The sequence below is a fragment of the Desmodus rotundus genome, chromosome 3 (assembly GCF_022682495.2).
Source record: "Desmodus rotundus isolate HL8 chromosome 3, HLdesRot8A.1, whole genome shotgun sequence".
Taxonomy (NCBI): domain Eukaryota; kingdom Metazoa; phylum Chordata; class Mammalia; order Chiroptera; family Phyllostomidae; genus Desmodus; species Desmodus rotundus.
In genome coordinates, this window is record NC_071389.1 from 2,784,320 (window position 1) to 2,805,053 (window position 20,734).

Here is a 20,734-nt window from a genome sequence, read left to right on the forward strand (position 1 = left end):
GACCTAGGAACCCAGGCCCTATCATCCAGGCAGAGTGGCAGCTGGGGACAGTGGGGCCGAGACTGAGCCCTGGCTCCGCAGTCCAAGCACAGGGGCTCTGGGAAGGATCTAGTCTGAACCCCTCACCAGTCAGGTGGGGAAACCGAGGCCCAGCAGGCCTGCATGTGGAATGGGACAAGAGTGCTGGAGAGGGGAGGACTGGCCCCAGGCCACTGCAGGAGAATGAGCTGACACCCCGCTTTCCACAGTCCCCCCAACCTTTGCACACGCATGCAAAACATCTCAGGGCTGCTCACATGCACACACCCACAGACACTCCCAAGGACCCTCATATGTGTGGGTGCGCTGTCTCACTCCCACACCGACCCCCACCTTGCAGTCCACCCTCTCACCTGCACTCACGCTCACACACATATGCTCACAAACACTCAGACATAAACACACATGCTCACACATACATGCCCATGCTCACATACACACCTATGCACTCACATACGCTCTCACACCCATGCTCACATAACTCAGACATACACACGCTCACACATACAGGCCACCCCCTCACTCACCGAGGAGCCTTTCTTCCTCTTGGTGCCGATCCCCCCGAAGCGGAACTTGAGCCCCGCCACCTTTTTCCCCTTGCCCTTTTTCTTGGCATCCTTGCAGCCTTTGATTTTCTTCCTCACTCCAGGCCCTGAAAAGTCACAGAGGAATAGCGGCCACGCTTCACTCAGCCCTCCCAGTAATGCGACTAGGACACAATAAAGGGCCATTTGGTCATGGCCCCTTTCAGCAGCCCAAGGCTCAGGGAGACGATGCCCTGCTCACAGTTCCACAGCACAGCGAGGGGGCAGCCAGAGAGTAGCCTGGACCCGGGCTCTGCCCCTGGCTCTGGAGCGCCGCTCTCCCACAAACAGCAGAAACACTGGCCATCTGGGGGACAGCTCTGTCCTGTCCCCTCCCCCCAGAAAGGAGCTGTCACCCATGGAACCACGCCAGCAGGACCACCGAGGGCCCACCCACCTGTGGGCCACAGCTGCGCCCTGGAGGAATGGGGCGGGAGCTGCCTGGGTCTGCGTTACCCCCACACCCAGGCAACACTGGCACCACTCAAGGCCACCCTCACCTCCGCCACCCCCACAAATGCCAGCTCCTGGGGGCCAGCGGGGTGGAGGCTGTTTTTATGGAGATGCCCACAGAACAATTAGCCACCTGGGGAGTAACGATCCCCAGCAGTCTCCCCCACTGAGCTGCACAGGGTGATGGGGGCCTGGAGGCAGGTGGCCTCGCCCCGGGCCCTCCGCCAACTGCACTACTTGCAGGGAGATGGGGCTGGGGGCCCAGCTGGAACCTCCAAGGAAAATCTATTTCAATTTTTCAGGCTCTGAGTAGGCAGCCCAGAGAATCAATAGCTCAGCAGCTGGAGCCTAAGAGGAAATGAGAAAGCAGGGCAGGACCCGGGACAGAGGCCAGCAAGGGGGCAAGTGGGGGTGGACTCTACCCTGTGTCACGCTGCCCTGGGACCTGGCGAAGGGGCACATCGTACCAGCAATCAAAGCTCCTTGGAGCTAAAGCAGGGAGTCCTTGAGCCCCCTCGGTCCCCCATCAGAACCCAGTCAGGGCACCCAGACCGGCTGAGCTGCCAATGACCCCACCATCGAGAGCCCTGGGAAGATGGCTCTGCCACCAGCAATGGGGCCAGACACCCTCCACCTGGGGCTGGAGGGCCCTCCACCCAGGGGAGGTCCCTCCCCGAGGACTTCAAGTGGCAAAGAGCCTCTGCTGTCCCTGTTATCCCCACCCAATCACCCCGCTGAGTCCAACTTTGTACCGGAACCTCCTTCCAGGATGCCCCCGGAAGCTGGCCCTGACCACACCATGCACATCTATCACCCCAAGGACCTGTTGTTGCTCAGGCAAGAGGGGTCACGGGCTAACCTTGGACCCCTTCTCCCTGCAAATGGCACAGCTTCAAACTCCAGAGGCTCTGACTCTCAGCAGCCTGGGCCTCCCCTCTCCCTCCCTCCATGCCCAAGTCGGAAGGGGCCAGGGCAAAACCCCCAAAGCTCTGAGCACCGTCTCCCACCTCTCCCCCAGCCCCTAAAGGCAGGCAGGACAGGAGCTTCGATGCCACTGCAGTAGAGCTGAGAAAGGCCATGTGGGTCAAGGTCAGCCAAGGCACTGGACCCTTGATTGAGACCACCCCAGCTGCCCCAGCTGTACGAGGCCACAGGGCCTAGAAGGGCTCCTGCCAGCAGGCTGGGCACCTGTCCACCCACAGCTTACCCTTGCCCTCTTTGGTCTTGGCCTTGCGGATGGGCACAGGCTGGGGTGGCTGCTGGGGGCTGACAGCCAGCGGAGGGGCAATAGTGACCGTCTCCACAGCCGCAGCCACTGCCGCTGCGGCCGCTGCCGCTGAGCTGCCCTTGAAGGGGTTGTTGGCACTGAACTCCCGCCACTTGGCGCCCAGGACGGTCATCATTTTGGACATGGGGATCTTCGGGTTCTTCTTGGCAATGAGCGGCCTACGCGGGAGGGGGAGAGGCAGGAGGGTGAGACCCCCCATGACCCCAGCAAGACCCACCCCTCTTCTCCCACAGCTGGATAGGTAGCACCAGCCCCATGCTGAAGGTCAGGAGAGCTGGGCAGAAAGAGGGGGCAGGGGAGAAGACAAAGCCTGAGACAGCAGTCCACCCCCTAAACACTCGACTCCTTGTTTACATGGTTGGCAATCTTCTAATTAACTGGGTTTCTAGAACCTGCAAGGCCTGAGGGGCCAGAGAGGCGGCCTGCAGTGGGCACTGCCGTCCGTCAGAGCTGAGGGGGCGTGGGAGGGTAAGGCCCCCTGGGACTGACTGGGACCACCATCCCCACCCAGGAGCCCGCTCTGTCCCTCTAACCACCCGTGGATGCCCGGCCCTGGCTGCCGGCCCCCGCCCACCTGAGGAACTGGCTGAAGGCCTTGTAGTTGGTCAGCGTGTGGTAGTCGGCCTCCGAAAACAGGTAGTCCACGTCGTCCAGGCCCCACTCGGCCATGAGCTGCCCCGAGGACTTGGGCTCCTACGGACACAGGGGCCAGGGGTGGAATCAGAGGCGGGTCCTTCTAACCTGCACCCCCATCCCCAGGGACCCCCAGGAGGCCTCACAGCAGGGGAAGGGGGGCCGTGCCTACAACTTAACAGAAGCAGTTCCCAGCTACCACTGAAAACACCCCAAAACAGCCAGTCCCCAGCCCCTCATCAGGGTTGCAGGGCCAAGTGCCTGGGGGGGTAATGTGGGGACTTAGGGGAGACCATGCATGTGCCCAGGCCAAGAAAAACAGGACTCGCCCTCTGGGAGGACTGTGTTTCCGGCGTCTGGGCTCTGGGACAGAACAGCGGCCTAAAGGTGGGTTTTAGGAAGCAGATGGCCCCGGAGAGGCAGCAGGCCCAAGGGCTGCCTCAGGCATGGTGGGGAGAAATGAGGCCGCCCCAGGATGGCCCCTGGTACAGTTATGCGTGGGCCCCATAAAAGGACAGGCTGCTGCCAGGTTCCAGGGCCAGAAAGGTGCGCCCTGGCCAGGGTAAGGACACAGGACAACCCCAAGAGGGTCCCTCATTGCTGCTTCACTTTCCAGATGGGGCACTGAGGCCCAAGGTGGTGGGTGACTTCCCAAGGGCACAGAGTGAGCTCAAGACACAGCCAGCCCGGGTGTCAGATCGCCGGGGCCATCCTGGGCTGCCTAGGATAGGAGTGGGGTTGGGGTGCTGGGTATGAGTTTGAACTCTGGAGCCCGACAGATGCCGGTTCTAATCCTGGCTCTGCCACATTTGGCAGTGAGGTGAGCTATTTCACCTCTCCATGCCTCAGTTCCCCTGTCTGTAAAACAGGGATAACAGCACCTGCCTCACAGGAGGGAAGGAGTCAGCACCTGTGCTTAGACCTCGCACCTGTTCCTCTTCCTGGCTTGTTCCAGGCAGCCCTGCCCCAGCCCCACCCACTGATCCACTCAACCAATCAGCACACACCACCCCCAGGCCCCAGGCCCTGGCCCAGTCAGGGGGATGCTGGGCCTCCAGTGTGGACATCTAGGACCCAGGCCTGCTGTCCCTCCTGCTGGATGGGGCAGTAGGTGGCCAAGAAGCCCCGAGCTGCCACTATTTCCATTCTCCTAAGTGCCCAGAGCTTCCTGGCTCCCTGTTCGTGGTGACACTTCAGGGGTGGAACCCCCTCCCATGCTTTACCTGCCCCCCCATACACACAGCCCTTCCTGGGGGCTCCCAGGCCCGGCTCCCACCAGGACGCAGAGCAGCATGTGCGTGCGCCGATGACATCGTTCCAGGATCACCCGATTCGCTCCCGTAAGTGCATCATGCAAAGCTGTCAGCCCCTCCGCTAGCATCAGTCTCAGATGAGGCACAGCACTCCTGCCGAGAAGTGCAGTCCCTCCGGGAGCCGGCACACTGCCGGGGCTCCCCAGCGCCAGGGGCTGACAGGCACCGTTTCCACGTCTCCCGACAGCCACCACACTCATATTTACAGAGCACTTATCCTTCAATCCGGGCCACCCCGAGCTGAGCCCGGGAGCCCAGTCAGTCCTGGGTGGCCTGGGCTGATTCGAGGTCCTCTGCCCCTCCGCCCTCAGAGGCCCCCCCATGGTGCAGCCTCCCCAGGGTCACGAGGAAGATGCTTCCCTGACCAGCTCACTCTTGCAGGCCCTCGTGGGCAGGCCCTCAGACCTGTGCTGAGTAACAGCAACCCTTCTGCCCTACGTGGAGCTGTCCCACAGCTCCTTGCTGGCAAGGGCTCCACTTGCTGATTTATTTCCCCACACTGCCCCAGGCGAGAGGTCCCTGACAGAGCGTGAGCTCAGACCATCATTCTCCCAGAAAGAGCCACTCACTCCAGCGGGCAGGATCGAGGACAAGAGGCAGGCTGGACGGCGTCCGCCCAAAACTCCCAGAGCTCGTCCGCCGTGTTTTCAAATGTGCCTCTGAGGCTCGCGGCTGCAGCCTCTCCCACAGGCCAGCAGCCAGCTTCCTGTGAGCGCACAGACACGCACCCCCGCCCCTGGGGGAGACACTCGGGGCTGCTGGGCAGGAAGGCAGAGAAGTGACAGCAGGAGGCTCTGCCCTCCAAGCAGGTGTGCCCTCGGAGACGGTGCCCCAGCCAGCCCGGGCTTACCTTGAGGCATCCATCATCGTTGGCATCCTCATCGTCACCCTTCCTCTTCCGCTTGGCCTTCTTCTCCTTCTTGTCCTTGAGTTTTTTCTTCCTCTTTTTGTTAGGGGAGTAGTCGCTGCCTTCGCTCTCCGACTTCTCGTCCAGGTCCTCTTCATTCTCCGACAGCTCGTCATGGCTCCCCTGCAAGACCAGGGGGGCGGTGAGGGCACCAGGGGCCCGAGGAGAGCCTGGGGAGCTGGGCCGAGGGCCTGCCCTTGGAGCGGGCTCCTGGCACAGCCCATCGGCCATGCTTTCTGGGTCACTCAGTGCCCGGCTGCTCAGAGCTCAGCCCCAAAGCCCAGCCAGAGGGGCTGCCACAGGGCCACACCCTGAAGGCCCAGGGGCGGGGGGCGGGGGGGGACGCAGAGTAGGAGTGCACCCAAGTCAGGTTTCCCCACTGGGCCAGCTCAGTGCAGCCTGCTGGGAGCACCCTGGGGTGAGGCTCGGGCTCAGCTTCGGTCAGAATGAGCCTTCTGTGGACTTTGAGATTTGGAAGGGTCTTGTGGGACAGCCCTTGGACCCAGGAGCTCAAAGCATAGGACGTGATGCCAGGAGCCCAAAAGCAAAGTGGGCCAGAAAAGCCACTGGCCCACCAGGGCTCTGCCTCCCAGCCCCTCCCTCCCCTCCCGCCCCTCCACATGAGCCCCCCATGGAGCTGCGTGTGTGTCGGGCCACCTGTGACTAATGCGAAGCACACGGCCCGGCGGCACCTGCCTGTGGGCTCTCCAGAAACTGCAGTGCACAAGCCCACCTTCCCCCCGCCCCCACTCTGGCCACAGCATCACAGTGCAAGACAAGGTCATTTAGGCAGCTCCTCAGCTTGGCTCCCTTGATTCAGTTTCCCCTTCCACTCGAGCACAAAATGGCCCATTTATACGGAGATAAGAGAGGTGCCAGCCCCAAGCATCCCCACCAGAAGGCACTGCCCCTCGGAGAAAGCTGTTTACTCTCGGCCCTTCCGGGCAAGATGCAAGCCCTTCCCAGCCCCTCCTGGCTCGGTCTGCAGGGACAGAGGCTGGGTGCTGATGCTCTGGGTACCAGCACGGACTTGTCATCTTCCTGCTGGCTGTTTACTGGTCTCAAGGTGAGCAAAAAGAGGCATGGGAGAGATGGAGAAGCACCAGAAAGATGAAAAATGAGCTCAGAAACAGTAATGGGGGAGAGAGGCCTAAGAGGATGTGGGGAGGGAGGGGTGAGGAAGGGAGAAGAAAGGGGAAGAGACAGAGGGGGAGGAGAAGGAGAAGGGGAGGGAGGAGGGAGATGGAAGGAAGGAGGGAGAAGGAAAGGGAGCAGGTGGGGGAAGGGAAGAGAAGGAGGGCACCAAGGGGAGTGGGGTCTTCAGGAGAATCCCAGGAGGCCCCCAGCCCAGTGTCTGCCCTTTGCAGCCACACTGTAAGGACTCAGCTAGTCCCTCCATCAGATACAGCTAGGAAAGGACTGGCCCACAGGCTCCCCACCCTTCCTCAGCTCTGCTGTCTCCTAGCTCCCCACTCCCTGCTCCCAAAGCTCCGGCGCCCCTTCAGTGCTGAGTCAGTGAGCCTGGCTGGCCGGCCACCAGCTGGCCTCTACTCCTTTCCTGAATCCCGGTGTTTCCCACATACTGACTGGCCAGGCCAGGCCCCAGGGGCAGTGCAGGTCCCAGTTGCTGCCTGGGGCAGGACAGCCTCGAGGGTGGCTGCCGCTCCCCAGGCTGGTGGCCACAACTCCCATCTCAGCCTCAGTCCTGTGGGGAGGTGGGGGTCAGAGAGGGATGGCCATGTCCCCCAAGGGTGCAGAGACCAGCCAGCTTGGAGAGACCACCCTTCGAGAGGCCTGAGAGAGAGGCTCTCCCTCAGCCCTCACCCCAGCAAAGGTAAGGATGGGGAGAGGAGGAGGAGGAGGAGGAGGAGGCCACAAGCTTCAGCACCACGGACAGCGGTGGTGGGACCTACAGAGCCTGGGGTGCAGGGCTGGCCTTCAGCTGCCCTGGGACGACTCTACCAACTAGACCAGGGATGAGACAGGAGGACCCACGGTGGGTCCTGGGGCTCCCTAGGGAGGCTGCACGACAGAGGCCTCAGAGCTCCGACCCTTGCGAGCCTGGGGTCTGGGCCAGTCACTGCAGCACCTGACCTCAGCGTCCCCACCAGAAATGGGGACACGCAGGTGGTTAGGAGATCACGTAAGGGGAGGCCTTAAACATTTACCCACAGCAACAACCCCACCTCTGCTTGGAAGCCAAAGACACAGTGGGGATGACCAGGTGGGGGACACAACCAGCCTCGTGTCCCATTTCTGCAGACCAAGCGTGCCGGCAGCTAGGCGCCAGCTACAGTGCAGACCCCAACAGAGGGGCTGCCATGGCCACACCTGGGGGGCAGTGGACCCGAGCATGTGTGGGAAGCAGGCACTGCCACATCCCAAGTGCAGGAGAGACAAGGAGTGGCCAGCGGAACTCCAAATGCAGAGCCAGAGGGGGTGGGAGGGAGAGAGGGAGGCAGAAGCAGGCCTGGCAGAAGGCCCCACGCCAGGCACTGCTGGGGGGGCTGGCCCAGTGCTCACCCCAGAGCCACCTGGGAGAGCCAGAGGGCACAGACCTCCTGGAAGGAGGAGCTGGAGCTTCAGCAGGACCCCTAGCTTCGGGGAAGGGGCAGACAGCTCCCTTTGCCCTCACCACACTAGGGAAAACCCTTTAAAAGAGAAGGCTCTGCTTCCCTAGTTCCTCCCACCCACTCCTGCCTGTCCCCTGACCCTCTCTATGCCCTGCCATCTCCCTCAACCTAACAAAGTGCACACCTCCTGGACCCACCCACCGCCTGTACCAGGACCGCATCCAAGCCCTCCTGCCCACACCCAGGGGCCGGTGGAGGGTGGGGGCGGGGGTGCAGGACACGTCTTTGCAGATTGGTTTTCCACAGGAACAACATCTGTATCCACAGCGTGTCTCTGCATTTAGCTGTCTGCACGCTCCTGGACCTGAGCCTCTTTTTTTCCTCCCAAAATCTTCCTTGCAGAGAAGGGACGAGGGGAAGGGCAGTGGCCCCTCAGCAGGACCTGGGGGGATGCAGCCTCAGCCGGTGGCAAGAGGGGAAAGAGTGACAGAGAACGAGGGTCAGTTCTGTACATTGAAACTGGCCGAGGGGGGCTGCAGGCCAAGCCATGTTCAGGGGAGAAGCCGCCGGCATAGACCCATAATGCCCTGAACCAGTCTCAGCCCTGGGCTCTGAACACAAGACGACAGTTGGGGCTTTGACCTTGACGCTCTCCTTTGGGCTGCGGCAGCCTGGGGCATGAGGGCAGGGATGCACTTGGCGGAAAAGAACCTTAGCGGACTTGGAGTCCCCGCAGAATCCGTCTGCAAAGCTGCCTTAATCACTATGCCCAGGTGGTGCATGCAAGCAGCTGAGGGCAGGCAGGGGGTCTGGGCCCTGAGCCCCAGGCCCACAGAGGACAGCATGCCACCAGAGCAGGCCCAGGGGACCCCGGTGAGCCATCCCCGCCCGCCCTCCCTCTTTCACAGCTCTGCAGATGTTTCTGGATCCAGGCCGTCCCTCTCCTCCCTCTCCCTTCCCTCCACGCCCAGTGCTCAGCACACGCCACATCTCGAAAAATGAGGCATTTAAACTCAAAAGGAAGGACTCAGAGAGTTGGTCATTCTCGATTTGGGGTCCTTCAAGACTGAAAGGGAAAAAGAAAGAATCGAATATGAGCCTTCCCATTCACGACTGTTATAAACAGTTATAATTTAGCACTGAATAATTGGTTGCCATGGTAACCGCTGCAGTACAGGTTGAAATCATTTCTCCCTCCTGCGCTGGGTCTGACAGGGAGCTTCATCTACATATGCTCAGGTTCTGGCCAGAGTCCGGCTATTTTATGGAAATCAGAATCTGCGACTTGCTGCCTGTCTCCTCCCCTCCCCAACCACACACAGACAGACAAGGCTCTGCCGGTCCGACCGCGCCCCGCCCCCCCACACACACCGCCTGTCCCTGTCCGGGGGCCACCTGGTTGGAGATGCAGAGGAGCAAAGGTTGCAATTCCCCTCCCCATATGGGGGGGGGTGGGCACAACACCCGGGATCCCGCCCTCTGGCCTCAGCGTGCTCCAGACCCTGTAAGATGGGCCAGCTGGTCAAGCCATGCTCTCAGCAATGCAGGGGAGGGGACAGCAATGGCCCAAGGGTGGCCTTGGGGGCCTGTCTGGTACTGCCGGGCCATCTGCAGAGCTCCAGGCCACCCTGCCTCCACCCTCTCTGAGAACCTGAACTGTGTCTCAGGAGATGGAGGAAGGGGCGAGTGTGAGGAAGAGAGGGGAGGGAGCACGGGGAGAATGGGGGCAGGGGAGTGAGGGGAAGGAAGAAATGGAAAGCAAGAAGAGAGCAAGGGAGACGGGGGACAGCGAGACAGAAATAGGGCAGGGGCCCGCTGATGGTGGAGGAGACGCCGACAGACAGACGGACCGGAGCCAGAGAGACACACACCGTCCAGGTGGGTCTGGAAGCAGTGGGAGGAGAGCTGAGTGATGCTGGGGTTGGGGAGGCGAGCGCCGCCCCCTCTGTACTGCAGACCTGCCCAGACACTGCCCTTCTCCAGCCTCCTTCCTGGCCAGAGCAGCGGGCCCTGCTGTACCCTGGGCCCTGCCTGGGGCGGGGAGAGGGGAAGGGCGCCCACAGGCCCCTGGCAGCCCTGGTAGTCCCTCGTTTGCGTGTAGGAACTGGGGAGACCCAGCCTGAAGGCCTGCGACCAAGGACAGGACCCGATGGCACCCCATGTCCTAACCTAGACTCTGTCCAGTCCCTAAAAGAAGTTGCTGGAGAGGAGCTGGGAATGGGTGCAGGAGGCCCCTGCCCTTGCCCCGAGGCCCCAGGACCCTGGACTCCACCACCAGCACAACACGCATGCAGCTTGGGGGTGACGGCAGCTGAGGCCTCAACCAGGAAATCGGGCCTGCCCCCCAGGGCCCCCACCACACCATCCTCTGCCCACAGGGAAAGACCTGCAGGGCCCGGGGGAGGTGTCATCAGAGGAGGGATGGAGCACAAAATTCAGGGCCCCATGGTCCACAGGATCTCCCTCAGTGGTGGACGGTCCAGGGGAGAAATGCCGGCCCCCACCCACAAGGGACAGCGCAGAGGCAGGAAGCCCAGAGCTCGCTCTGCAGGCCCAGGGGAGCCAGCGAGGCCTCCGCACACCCTGCCCCGGCCCACGCACCTCCTTCTTCTTCCGCTTCCCTTTGGACCGGTTCTCCTTGAGCTTCTTGGGCTTCTTCTTCTTGGGAAGGCTCACCGGCTCCTCCGGGAAAAAGTCCTCAAAGCCCTCAAGGCCACCATCTTCTTCTTCTGGAAGAGTCAGAAGGGGAGAAGTTACACCACCTCATCCCTCCGGGAGACCCCCAGGGCCACAGAGCAGGAGGCGGGGCCTGTGGAGACAGCCAGCTCCTCTGCCGCCAGCCCAGCAAGGTCACAGCCACTGGGCCTCCCCTCCCCGGCCCATGGAGGATCCCCAGACCAGTCCCTCACCCAGCCCCTCCCGGCCCCCAGACCCAGGGAGCCGAAGCCCAGCCCTGTTGGGCTGTGTCACCACCTCACCTGGGGACCTGTCCTTCCCTCCCTAATCAGCAGAACGGAATGCTGTCACCACCAGGCCTCCACCGCCCTCCCAGTTAGACAGGGCTCTGGAAACAACGCCCTGAGCCCAAGTGAGCAACTATGAGGCAGCCCTGTGGATGGGCTCCCCAGGCAGAAAGCAGCCCCACGGGATCCCAGAGCCACCTCCAGCTGGGCCTTCCCGGGGGGCTCAATGACAGGAGCACACAGGTCACCCCACCCCAGGACCACAGAGCGCTGAACCGCAAGTGCCTCGGGGTCGGGATGAGAGGCCAGCTGGGAGGGTGCCAGGACCCCTGAATGGGGAACTGAAGACCACGCTGCCTCTCCCCCCACACACACCCACACAGATACACACACCCCCAGTCACACCCACACAGCTACACACCCCCAGTCACAGCTACACACCTCCACAGTCACACCCACACAGCTACACACCCCCAGTCACAGCTACATACCTCCAGTCACACCCACATAGCTACACACCCCCAGTCACACCCACACAGCTACACACACCCCCAGTCACACCCACACAGATACACACCCCCAGTCACACCCACATAGCTACACACCCCCAGTCACACCCACACAGCTACACACCCCCAGTCACACCCACACAGGCAGCGAGCCCTGAGTTTCTGGGGACCGGACACAGGTCAGCAGGGAGAGTAAGGAGAATCCTCTTGGAAGCAAATGCAGCAGAAGACGCTGCAACAACAAACCACCCGCAGCAGAGATACATCTGTCTGCCCCAGGGCAAAGGAAGCTTCCAGAAGCAAGGCAGAACCTCCAAAGAATCCACAAAAGGGGCCCACAAGAAAGCCAGAGCTCCATGCCAGCCAGAAGCCCCAGGCGCAGAAGGCGGCCTGCCCTCCCCGTGCCCTCACTGCCCCACATGCGCCGAGGGGACAGAGGAGCGAGCCGGCGGGGGTTGGGGGCACATCAGGGAGTCTCACTCAGCCTGAGCACTGCCACCCAGGAGACCCCGAGGAGGCAGAGAAGAGCCAGGGCCAGCGGTAGCAGGGGGGAATCAAGTTTGTTTCTGTTTATTTTTTCATCCTCACCAGAGGACATTTTTTTCCATTGCTTTTAGAAAGAGAGGAAGAGAGACAAACACTGATTGGTCACCTCCCGTACGTGCCCCCATGGAGGACTGAACCCGCAACCTGGGTATGTTCCCTGACCAGGAATCAAACCCTTGACCTTTTGGTCTACAGGACAAAGGTCCAACCGACTGAGCCACCCAGCCAGGGAGGGGGAATCCAGTTTAAGGAAATAGGGTCCCACCCCCACCCAGGAACCTTCTACGCTGGTGGTTGTTACCACGCCGACCACACGCCACACATGCTGGGACAGCAGTGTGCACGCCCCAGACACCCCAACCCAGGCCCCCCGCCTCATCCATGGGTCACCCCATCCCACCCTCAACCCCCTTCTGCCCCAGTCCCCAAGGCAGAGGGGGTCTCCTGGCTCCCACTGCCATACTGTGGGTGCTGCTAGAGGGCGCTAGGCCCAGTGGATGCCCAAGGCCCCAGGGGCTGGTTCCCACACATCCCACCCCCTACCAGGGAAAGGTGGGGCTGCACCACCACCTGGGCACCCCTTGGCACTGGCGCCCCCCCCCAGGGTGGCCAGGGACCTGTGGCCTCCCCACCAGGGCACACTGCCCTCCCTGTCTTATATAGCCCCCTGGGACCCCCATGCCAGCCCCTCCCCGTCCTGGTGGGCAAACAGACCTGGAGAGAGGCAGGCTCCAGGCAGGATAGGGGACTGCCCCAGGGGAGGCGGCCTGAGCACGGCCTGAGTGCTGGCTGCCCCTGGAGGGCCTGCGTGGTGGTCCTGACCAGCTGAGGTGGTACTACTGAGAACAGGACCAAGTGCAAGGCACAGCTGCTGTGGCTTTGGCCCGGGCTACGGGGCACAGAGCCGGGCAGTGAGGGGCAGGCTCAAAGCTGGGTTGAGGTTGGCAGGCCTCGCTCGGACAGGCTGAGGCTGGAGAGTGACCCTGTCCTGTCCCCGAGTCCTGTTGTGGGAGGGGCAGAGGTTTTGGGAGCCAGTTGAAAACATGCACAGGGACCCCCAGGGCAGTCCTGGAGTGGAGAGGTCTCAGGGGCAGTGATGGGGCTGGCTGTCCACCCTGCCCACCCCCCCCCCCCCCGGGCTGCCTCCGCCTCCCCACGCTGCAGGGAGACGGAGACCGCCTGGGCAGAGCCGCCCCCGCACCCAGGCGGTGCCCGGCGCGTTATGTAACAGGCTGGGGCTGATGCAATCGGGAGGGGGCCTCTTCCTCCGCCTCCTGCCACCTCCCCACATCCCTGTCCCCTCCACAGGGCAGTCCCCCAGCCCAGCACACGGTCACTGACTGAGCAGCAGAACAGAGAGATGCTCGGGTGGCTGCAGGAGGCTCTCGAAGGAGGCCGGTGACGTGTGGTGGGCTGCACCAGCTCTGCCTGAGGAGGAGGGGCACACGCTAGCCCCAACCCACACCCAGAATGAGCCTCAGTGGACAAGACCCCAAACCCTCGGCCCACAGGCAGCCCCGTTCTCCGTTCCTGAAGACCTCCAGGCCCAGGCCCATTTGCCTGATGGAACCTCCCCCTCCTCCAAGAACATTCCGGGGCTGACACACAAGGATAGGAACCCCTCCCTGCTCACCCCCACCCCCGACAGGCTCTTCCTCCACCCTCACAGCTTCTGGTGGCCCTGAGGACACCCCAGAGCTGACCTTGGGGACCTGCTCCCCCACCCCTGTGGTTCCCACTCAGCCTGTCTTCACTTCAGCTCCAACCCCGCCTCCCTCTTCCCCAGGGGCCCTGAGCTTTCTGAAACCAGACCTAGGGAGTCATCCAAGCACCCCTTCCCCGTGCCCACCACCCCTCCAGAGCCCGGGCCCTGTGCCTCTCCTCAGGGCACACAGCCAGTAGTAAAGGGGTTCCCGCTCGGCCAGGGTGAGGGTCCCTGGGAGAAGAGGACTCGGGACTCCTTGTCCTGCTGGCTCCTGGTGGCCCCGCAGCCCTCGGGCCGCCCAGCACTGACCTCCTGCACCAGCCCTGCCCCTCCAGCCCAAGGCTCCATCGACCCAAGCTGGGTGATAGGACCCATCAGCCTTGTTACCTCTCCTACCTGCTGGTCCCCCAGGTCAGAGCAGGCCCGGGGCAGAGGTGGAGGAAAGGCAGGGGGACCCATGGGGAAGGAGTCTGCCAGGACACAGAGAGGTCCTAGGTCTGCTTCCCCCTAAGTTACCCCCGGCCCCTCCCCACCTCACTGAGCAGCCCCAGGCTATGCCAAGAGGGCCCCCTCCACCTAGCAGGCCCATCCCCTCCGCCACAGCCACCACCGTGTACCAGTGGAGGTTCTGCAGTTCACCTGTGCTGGGAGCCTGTGTACATTTACATTAATTGCACCGTGACCTGGGAGGTGGCACCACTCCTGCCCCCAAGTGCAGATGGGGAGACTGAGGCTCACAGGATCTCCTCCTCCCGGCCCACATCTCAGTCTCACAGCTGGCCAGTGAGAGAGCCAGATGGGCCTGACCCTGCCCCTCTCCCCAGTCAAGGCCCCTCCCCCCAGGCAAGGTCCCTCCCCAAGTTGAGACCTTCCCCTTTGCTTAGGACCCACTTAAACAGCACGGTCTGTGAGCCCAGCTTGGGGCTGCACCCTGGGGACACTGAGGTGACTCAGGCTGCCCCCCAGCCCAGGTCACACGGGGTTCCTCAGGGGCATCAGAGCTAGTCCCCAGGTCCTGTGCTTACCCCCTCCCCCTCCTGGGGGGAGGGCAGCAGCAGAGCCTACCCAGAGGCAAGAACGCGGCCCCCCTAGGGAGCTCTGCAAAGACAAACACAGGATTTGGAGGGGAAAGTCAGGCTGATTTAGGGGGTCGAGGGTTTGAGGTGGCAAAGCCAGGGGTTGGGGTAAGAGCTCCATGCCCAAGGTCCAGGAAAGCCAGCTGATCTGCCAGCTACAGGGACCAGCTCAGCACCCACCATCCTCCCCGGGCCTGGGGAGAGGGGCTCCTTACACTCCCCACCACAACCCAGCACCAAATGGGGCACAAGGCCACCTGGTGACCACAAGGAGGGGGGATGGGGGTGCAGAGGAGCGCCGACTTCAACCCACAACCCCTTCCCAGCAGGGCCGCCCCACCGCGCCCATTCCTTATCCTTAACACGGGCCGATTATTGCCCTTCTCACGGGGGATGGATGATTTGAATCTGGCTGTGGAAGTGCCCGTGCAAGGCCCGACAGGTACCTGGCGGTGGCAGGCAGAGTCCAGGGAGGCCCCAACATGGTTAGGGCAGCAGGGAGCAAAGGGGTGGGCGGCAGAGGGTGGAGGGTCTCTGGTTCAGGCACTGCAGGGCCCGGGGTGCTCAGGGCCACACTAGGGCTGACCAAGACTAAGGTTCCCATCAGTCCTTGGAGCACCCCGCCACGTCACAGGCCCTCTGCTGATAATGGGGGCGGGGCAGCCCTCCCGCCTGGGAGAGGATTAATAATTTATTTATGACATTTAACAAAACCCAGACACCACCCCACGGCATCTCATCAAAGAAAGCATCAGGCCAGAGCACTCTGGGCAGGCGGGTGGGGTGGGGGACGAGGTGAGTCTCTTCCCCTAAGAGACTGGGTAAGGTGGAATGATGATGAGGGTGGGGGGCCCACAGTGGGCAGGGAGAGGCCCTCCCCCCGCCTCCCCCACACCCCATGCAAGCCCAGAACCCAGGCAGGGAGGAGGGAGGAGACGGGATGATACACCGGGAAGGCCAGGGGGACACAGGGACAAAAGAGGGACAGCCGATGACTGAGGGAAGACAGACTGGCGGATCTGGAGACAGAAAGGGCTGGACGTGGGGACGGGGCTAGAGGACGAGACAGGGAGAGGGGAACAAGGACAGGACCAGAGAGAGAGGGTGGAAAGTCTCAAGAGTTCCACCTGCAAAGTCCCCGACAGCGAGGCGCCACACGTGTCGAGTGCCTCGCCCAGAGAAGACACTCGAGACGTCGGTGCTGTGCGCATGGCGAGATGGCTGTGGGACGGGCAAGATGCGCATCCACGGGCGGTTCGAGAGTGGGTGGGACGCACAGCCCAAGGGGTGGTGGGTGGTGGATGGATGGACAGGAAGTAGGATGCACGAGTGGCTGGTGAGTGGATGGGTCCTTGGTTGGTTTTATGTCTGCACGGGCAGATGTTTGGGTGGGAGGGGGATCCATGGGTGGGTGGGTGAAGAGATGGGTGGGAGATCGAATGAACCGACAAGATGACAGATGGAGCTTAGTGTCCTATCGGTTTAGAGTAAGGTAAATATCCCACAAGCCACTGGGTAACTGGTGCTGGTCTCTTTGCCTCCCTCCTCACAGCGAAGAGTATTAACACCATCAGGCTCGCTGGGACACCCCCCCAAACCCACATTTCCCCAGTGAGGGGAAGGGAAAGCTGAGGAGACATGACCCTGGGAATCATGGGTATCTTACGCCCCACCCCCAGCCCATCAGCTCCAGGAACCTTGAGGGGCTCACCCAGCTGGGTCCAGTCCGGTGGGCATAGGGGACATAGGCCAATCAAGGGTCTCTGTGGCCAGAGTGGTCACGCTGCCCGACCAGAAGAGAGGCTTGCTGGACTCACCAGCTCTGGGAACCCCCCAATCACCCCTAGCCCACCACCATCAGCCCTCCCCCACCCCCTGCCCTCTGGCTGAGTGTGCTGGGAGGAGGGCTGAGTCAACCAGGCAGGGAACTGCTGAGGAAAGGGCCCCGGGCGCCAAGCCCCTCCCTCCTCCCTCCAGCCCCACCAAAGGCCCCCCACCCCCAGCCCTCCTCCAGGCCAGGCTCCCCCAACCCCCAGCTTACTGGGTGGGGGAGCAAGTCTCAGAAGCATTTCCTTGGGGAAGGCAGGTCAGCTGCCCCCTCGGATGGTGCTAATTGTAACAGTCACAGTTTATGGGACACCTATTTCGTGCTGGGCACTGTGACCTAAGGGTTCCAAGGCCACTGTCTCACCAGTCCTCATAATAGCCCTCTGTGAGGTAGCTGGTCTGTGTCCCCATTCCACAGTGGGGACACTGAGGCACAGGGTGGGGCAGCCCACCCAAAATCAGCCAGCTGAGCAAAAAATCCATCTGACCCCTGGCACGCAGTCTGCCCGCCCCCCGGCCCCAAACTGCCCTGAGATCTGGCGGCTTCAGGCCCTGGTCCCTGAGCTGCATCCCAGCCACCATCACCACCCCACCCCGTGAGGCAGGCTCACCCACCTGCCTTCAGGCCCAGAGCTGGTTGGGCAAAGCCCTACGTGGGAAACAAGAGTTCTGCTCAGGGGGAAGTGGAAGACGGGCCGGGGGAGAGAAGCGGATTTGACACGGAGCAAATCCAAATGCTGCAGATTCACAACCAGCGGGACAGCCCCCAGCTCACTAGCGCCTCCTGCCCAAAACCGAGGGCTTTTGGAACCCGATGGCTGCAGATCCATGCGGGTCATGGCCACGGGCTCAGCCCGAGCAGCTGTAACGGAGGGCAAGGGGATCAGCTGGGGTCACCTCAGGAGAGACCAAGGCCTGGGCTGAGGCTGTCGTGCTGTCCATGGGCCAGGGGTGACCTGAGACCCCCAGCCCCCAGACACTGAGACCACAACCATCCCCTGAGTACCCACGGTGCCAGGCTCCAGGCACAGCTGGCACCCGAGGGAGCCCCACTCCAAGGGCAGCCCGTCGACTCCGAAGGCAGCGGGCAATAAAATTCCAGGGACTAGAAGTTGCGGCCAAGAAAAGAGAGCGTGAGAATGGGTCTGAGAGGGACGGGGTGGCACAGCTGGGAGGTCTAGGGGGTCCTCCAGGCGGGGACACTGAGGTGGACCAGAATAACAGGACGAGGCAGCAGGGAGCGGGTCAGGCAGGGGTCACAGCTGTGCTCGGGGCAGGATGGACGGAGCTGGGGGCCGGCAGCGAGGCTGCATCGTGTGAGCCGGGCCTGAGGGGAGAAGAGGGGGCCGAGTGCTCCGGGGTCCCCTGTGTGTCACAGCGGTGGCCCTGGCTGCCGAACAGAGGGTGGCTAGTGCAGACTTACTAGGAGGCTCTGGCGTGGACAAGCAGGAAGAGACAGTGGCTTGAACCAGGGACATGGAGAGGCGCTGGGAGCTTGGGGAGGCTCAGGACAGGCTCGGGATGTGGCGTGTGGCGTCTGGCGTCTGGTGATGGGGCTGCGGTCCCCAGGCCACAGGGGCTGACACAGGACCTCTCCTCTGCAGGGCTTTGGGTGTGTTCCCAGGGCCGCTGGGGACAACCTCCCCCAGCCCTGGAGCTGTGGACACCAGCAGGAGGGACAGGGAGACCAGCTGGTGAGCAGGCGACCCTGAGTGAGCCCCATCAGCTCTGGCCCAGACAGGGCGAGTTGGTGTCCACCAGCCTGAGGGCACTTCCAGCGTTCCTCCACTCCCCATGCTGGATGCCCTGACACAGCCAGGGAGAGGTAGAGTCTTCAGGACAAGGGGACAGGAAACCCCACCAGGGGTCGGTGAAGTCCCAGGAAGGAGCCGGGTCAGGAGGGTGCAGCTGTCCACTGACCCCATCAGCGCCACAAAGGGCCACGCCCAGAGCACCAGCGAGCAGCACAGACAAGGGCTGGCCAAGGAGCCCACCTCCTGGGTCGGAAGCAGTAGGGGTTTGCAGCCTGTGCTAGGCCTCTGTGTTCCTCCCCGAAATGGGCCTGTGTCCCTGCACCCGGCAAGCAGCATCGATTGTCCCAGCGACCCCGCCCCTGCAGGCCACCACACCCCCTGCTCTCAACCCAGCAGGGCTTTGCAAAGTTGGCCAGACTGTCTGCGTGATGGGGTGAGGCCAGGCTCCCCTGGCAGGGACCCAGTCACAGTGAGGACCTGAGCAAACAGGTGGGGAGGCAGGAGGCCCCCAGTGGGCGTGGCCACTGATGGGAATCCCTCAGTGGGAAGACACAGAGCTGCCTGCGCAATGCTACCAGCTAGGCCCCCTCTTCTCCCCTCCTGCACACAGGGGTCGGAGACCCATTTGTGGAACATTCTATCCCCGGGCAAATACACTCCTGCGCCCTGCAGCATACTGCTGGCCCAGGGAGAGCCCCTGGGCCTCCCACAGGTCCCTCAGGAGCGGGATGCTAAGAAGAGTGCCTCAGAGAGTGCCTCAGCTCGGGGGAGAGAGCGGCTGGTTGACAGGGGGAGTCCCTCCCCAGCTGTGCCAGGAAGGGAACCGTCCCAAACAAATGGTGAGCAGTTAACTAAAGAATAGTCACGCAAGGTTGCCCCTGATGTACCAGCCATGTTTATACTGAATTCTGGGAGGGATGGCAAGGGCAGGGTGCCCCAAGAGGCAGGACCATAGTCAGGGCAGGGTGGGCTGGACCACCGCTGCCTAGTGAACACCCTTGAGACAGTGGCGGGGGTAAGGCGCGCCAGGACAACACCGGGGCTCCAGCAAAGTGCTCAGGAGTGGCCGTCACCCAGCGGTTGGGGAAGGGGAGTAGGAGTTCGAACCCACATGCCCCGGCCCGGGGCCCACGAGGGCCTTGAAGGAAGCCACCCCAACCAGGGTGCTTGCAAGGTCCTCAAGCACGGCTGTCTGAGCTGCACTCCTGGCCCCACCCAGACCGCTCTGGGGCCGAGACTGGCCGGGCCCCCCGGGAGGCCATAGGCGCACAAGGCAAGAGAGAGGAATGAGCCACTCCAGGAGCCAAGCACCATTCCTGCCCCCTTCAAGGGCACTCGGGCTGACCCCGGCGGTGCCGCGCCCCCTCCCTGCCCCAGAAGCTCAGCACAGAGCCCTCCTGTCCCCTCTCCACCAACCCTCCGCCAGCACCCTGCCCTGGTGGCCCAGAATCGCACCGCCCTTGGCCGCCCGCACGCCGCGCCCCGGCGGTCGCCCAGCCCCGCGCCCTTGGCAGCACGGCGCCAGCAGGGCGGGAGTGCAGACCGGAGCCGGGCACCCCCACCAGCACGCTGCCAGCCCCGCCCGCGCAGCCCAGCCCCGGGGCCCCGCTGGTATCCGAGCCCCTGGCTTCCCTGGCCCCAGTTGCAGCCGGCGCCCTGCTCACCTGACATCTCGTCCTCGTTCTCCATCTCGTCCGCGAACAGCCGCGGCAGCTCCTCCTCGGTGCCCAGCGGGCCCCGCATGCCCGGCGAGGGGGGGAGGGGAGGTGGGCGCCCCCCCTCCCGCCGGGCGCGGTGCCAGCCTTAACCCGTGCGCTGCCGGACTGGTGCGCGCGGCGGGCGAGGCGGCCTCGGCAAGAAGATGGCGGCCGCCTGCCCCCCCACACCCCCAAACCTCCACCCCCCCGTCTCGACCCCTTCTTTTAGGCCTCCTTCGCTCGGCTCCCGAAAAGCCCGGGCCGCTCCGCCCCTCGCGCCCCGCAGCCTGAGTCTGCAGCCGGCCAAGGGTGGCGATGGCAGCGCCCGCGGCACGGCTGCACGATGGGGGGGCGGCACACATGCCCGGATTGTGACGTCCAGTCTGGTTGCTGTGGCAACCCCATCCCATCGTTCCGGCAGCGCGACTAGTTAACAGCAGAGAACAAGTTGGGGGACTAGTCCTGAGCCGCCGGGTGCAGGGTCGGGACAGAGCGCTCCAGCAGGGGGAGACGTCGAGGTGCCCGCGCGCCCTGAGACCCGACGGGCAAGTGGGCAGCTGGGTCTTCCGCGAGCAGGCCCAGTGGGAGGCTGGGAAACGCCGCCAGCTCGCACTGGGAAGGGGCCGCCACCGCCCGCCCACCCTGCCTGGGATGGACCCGGCCCCGAGTTCCCAAGGTGGCAGGGGCAAGGTCCCCGGAGCGGAGCGCAGCAAGCCCGCGAATTCTGCTCCCTCGCATCGGGACCTTCGCCTCCCGGCACAGGACTCGGGCCCCAACACCCTTCTAGCCAGCCTTTGGAAGCAGCTTAGAAGAAATCTGCCCCGCACTCGGGGAAGGGCCACTCCCCCGTTGACCGGGGGTCCGACT

General features: G+C 63.2%; 1 protein-coding gene across 1 annotated transcript in view; it reads right to left on the bottom strand.

Moving 5' to 3' along the window:
* The window catches only part of CHD5 (chromodomain helicase DNA binding protein 5), a 48,383-nt gene extending 28,470 nt beyond the window's left edge, over positions 1–19,913 (bottom strand). Inside the window, exons 1-6 of the mRNA XM_053921469.1 lie at positions 19,835–19,913; positions 10,392–10,519; positions 5,161–5,340; positions 2,939–3,057; positions 2,284–2,522; positions 567–691 (exon numbers count right to left, since the gene is read on the bottom strand). Of these exons, the coding sequence (XP_053777444.1) occupies positions 567–691; positions 2,284–2,522; positions 2,939–3,057; positions 5,161–5,340; positions 10,392–10,519; positions 19,835–19,913 (870 nt within the window). The remainder of the gene's footprint in view (positions 1–566; positions 692–2,283; positions 2,523–2,938; positions 3,058–5,160; positions 5,341–10,391; positions 10,520–19,834) is intronic.
* Positions 19,914–20,734: the final 821 nt, after the last annotated feature.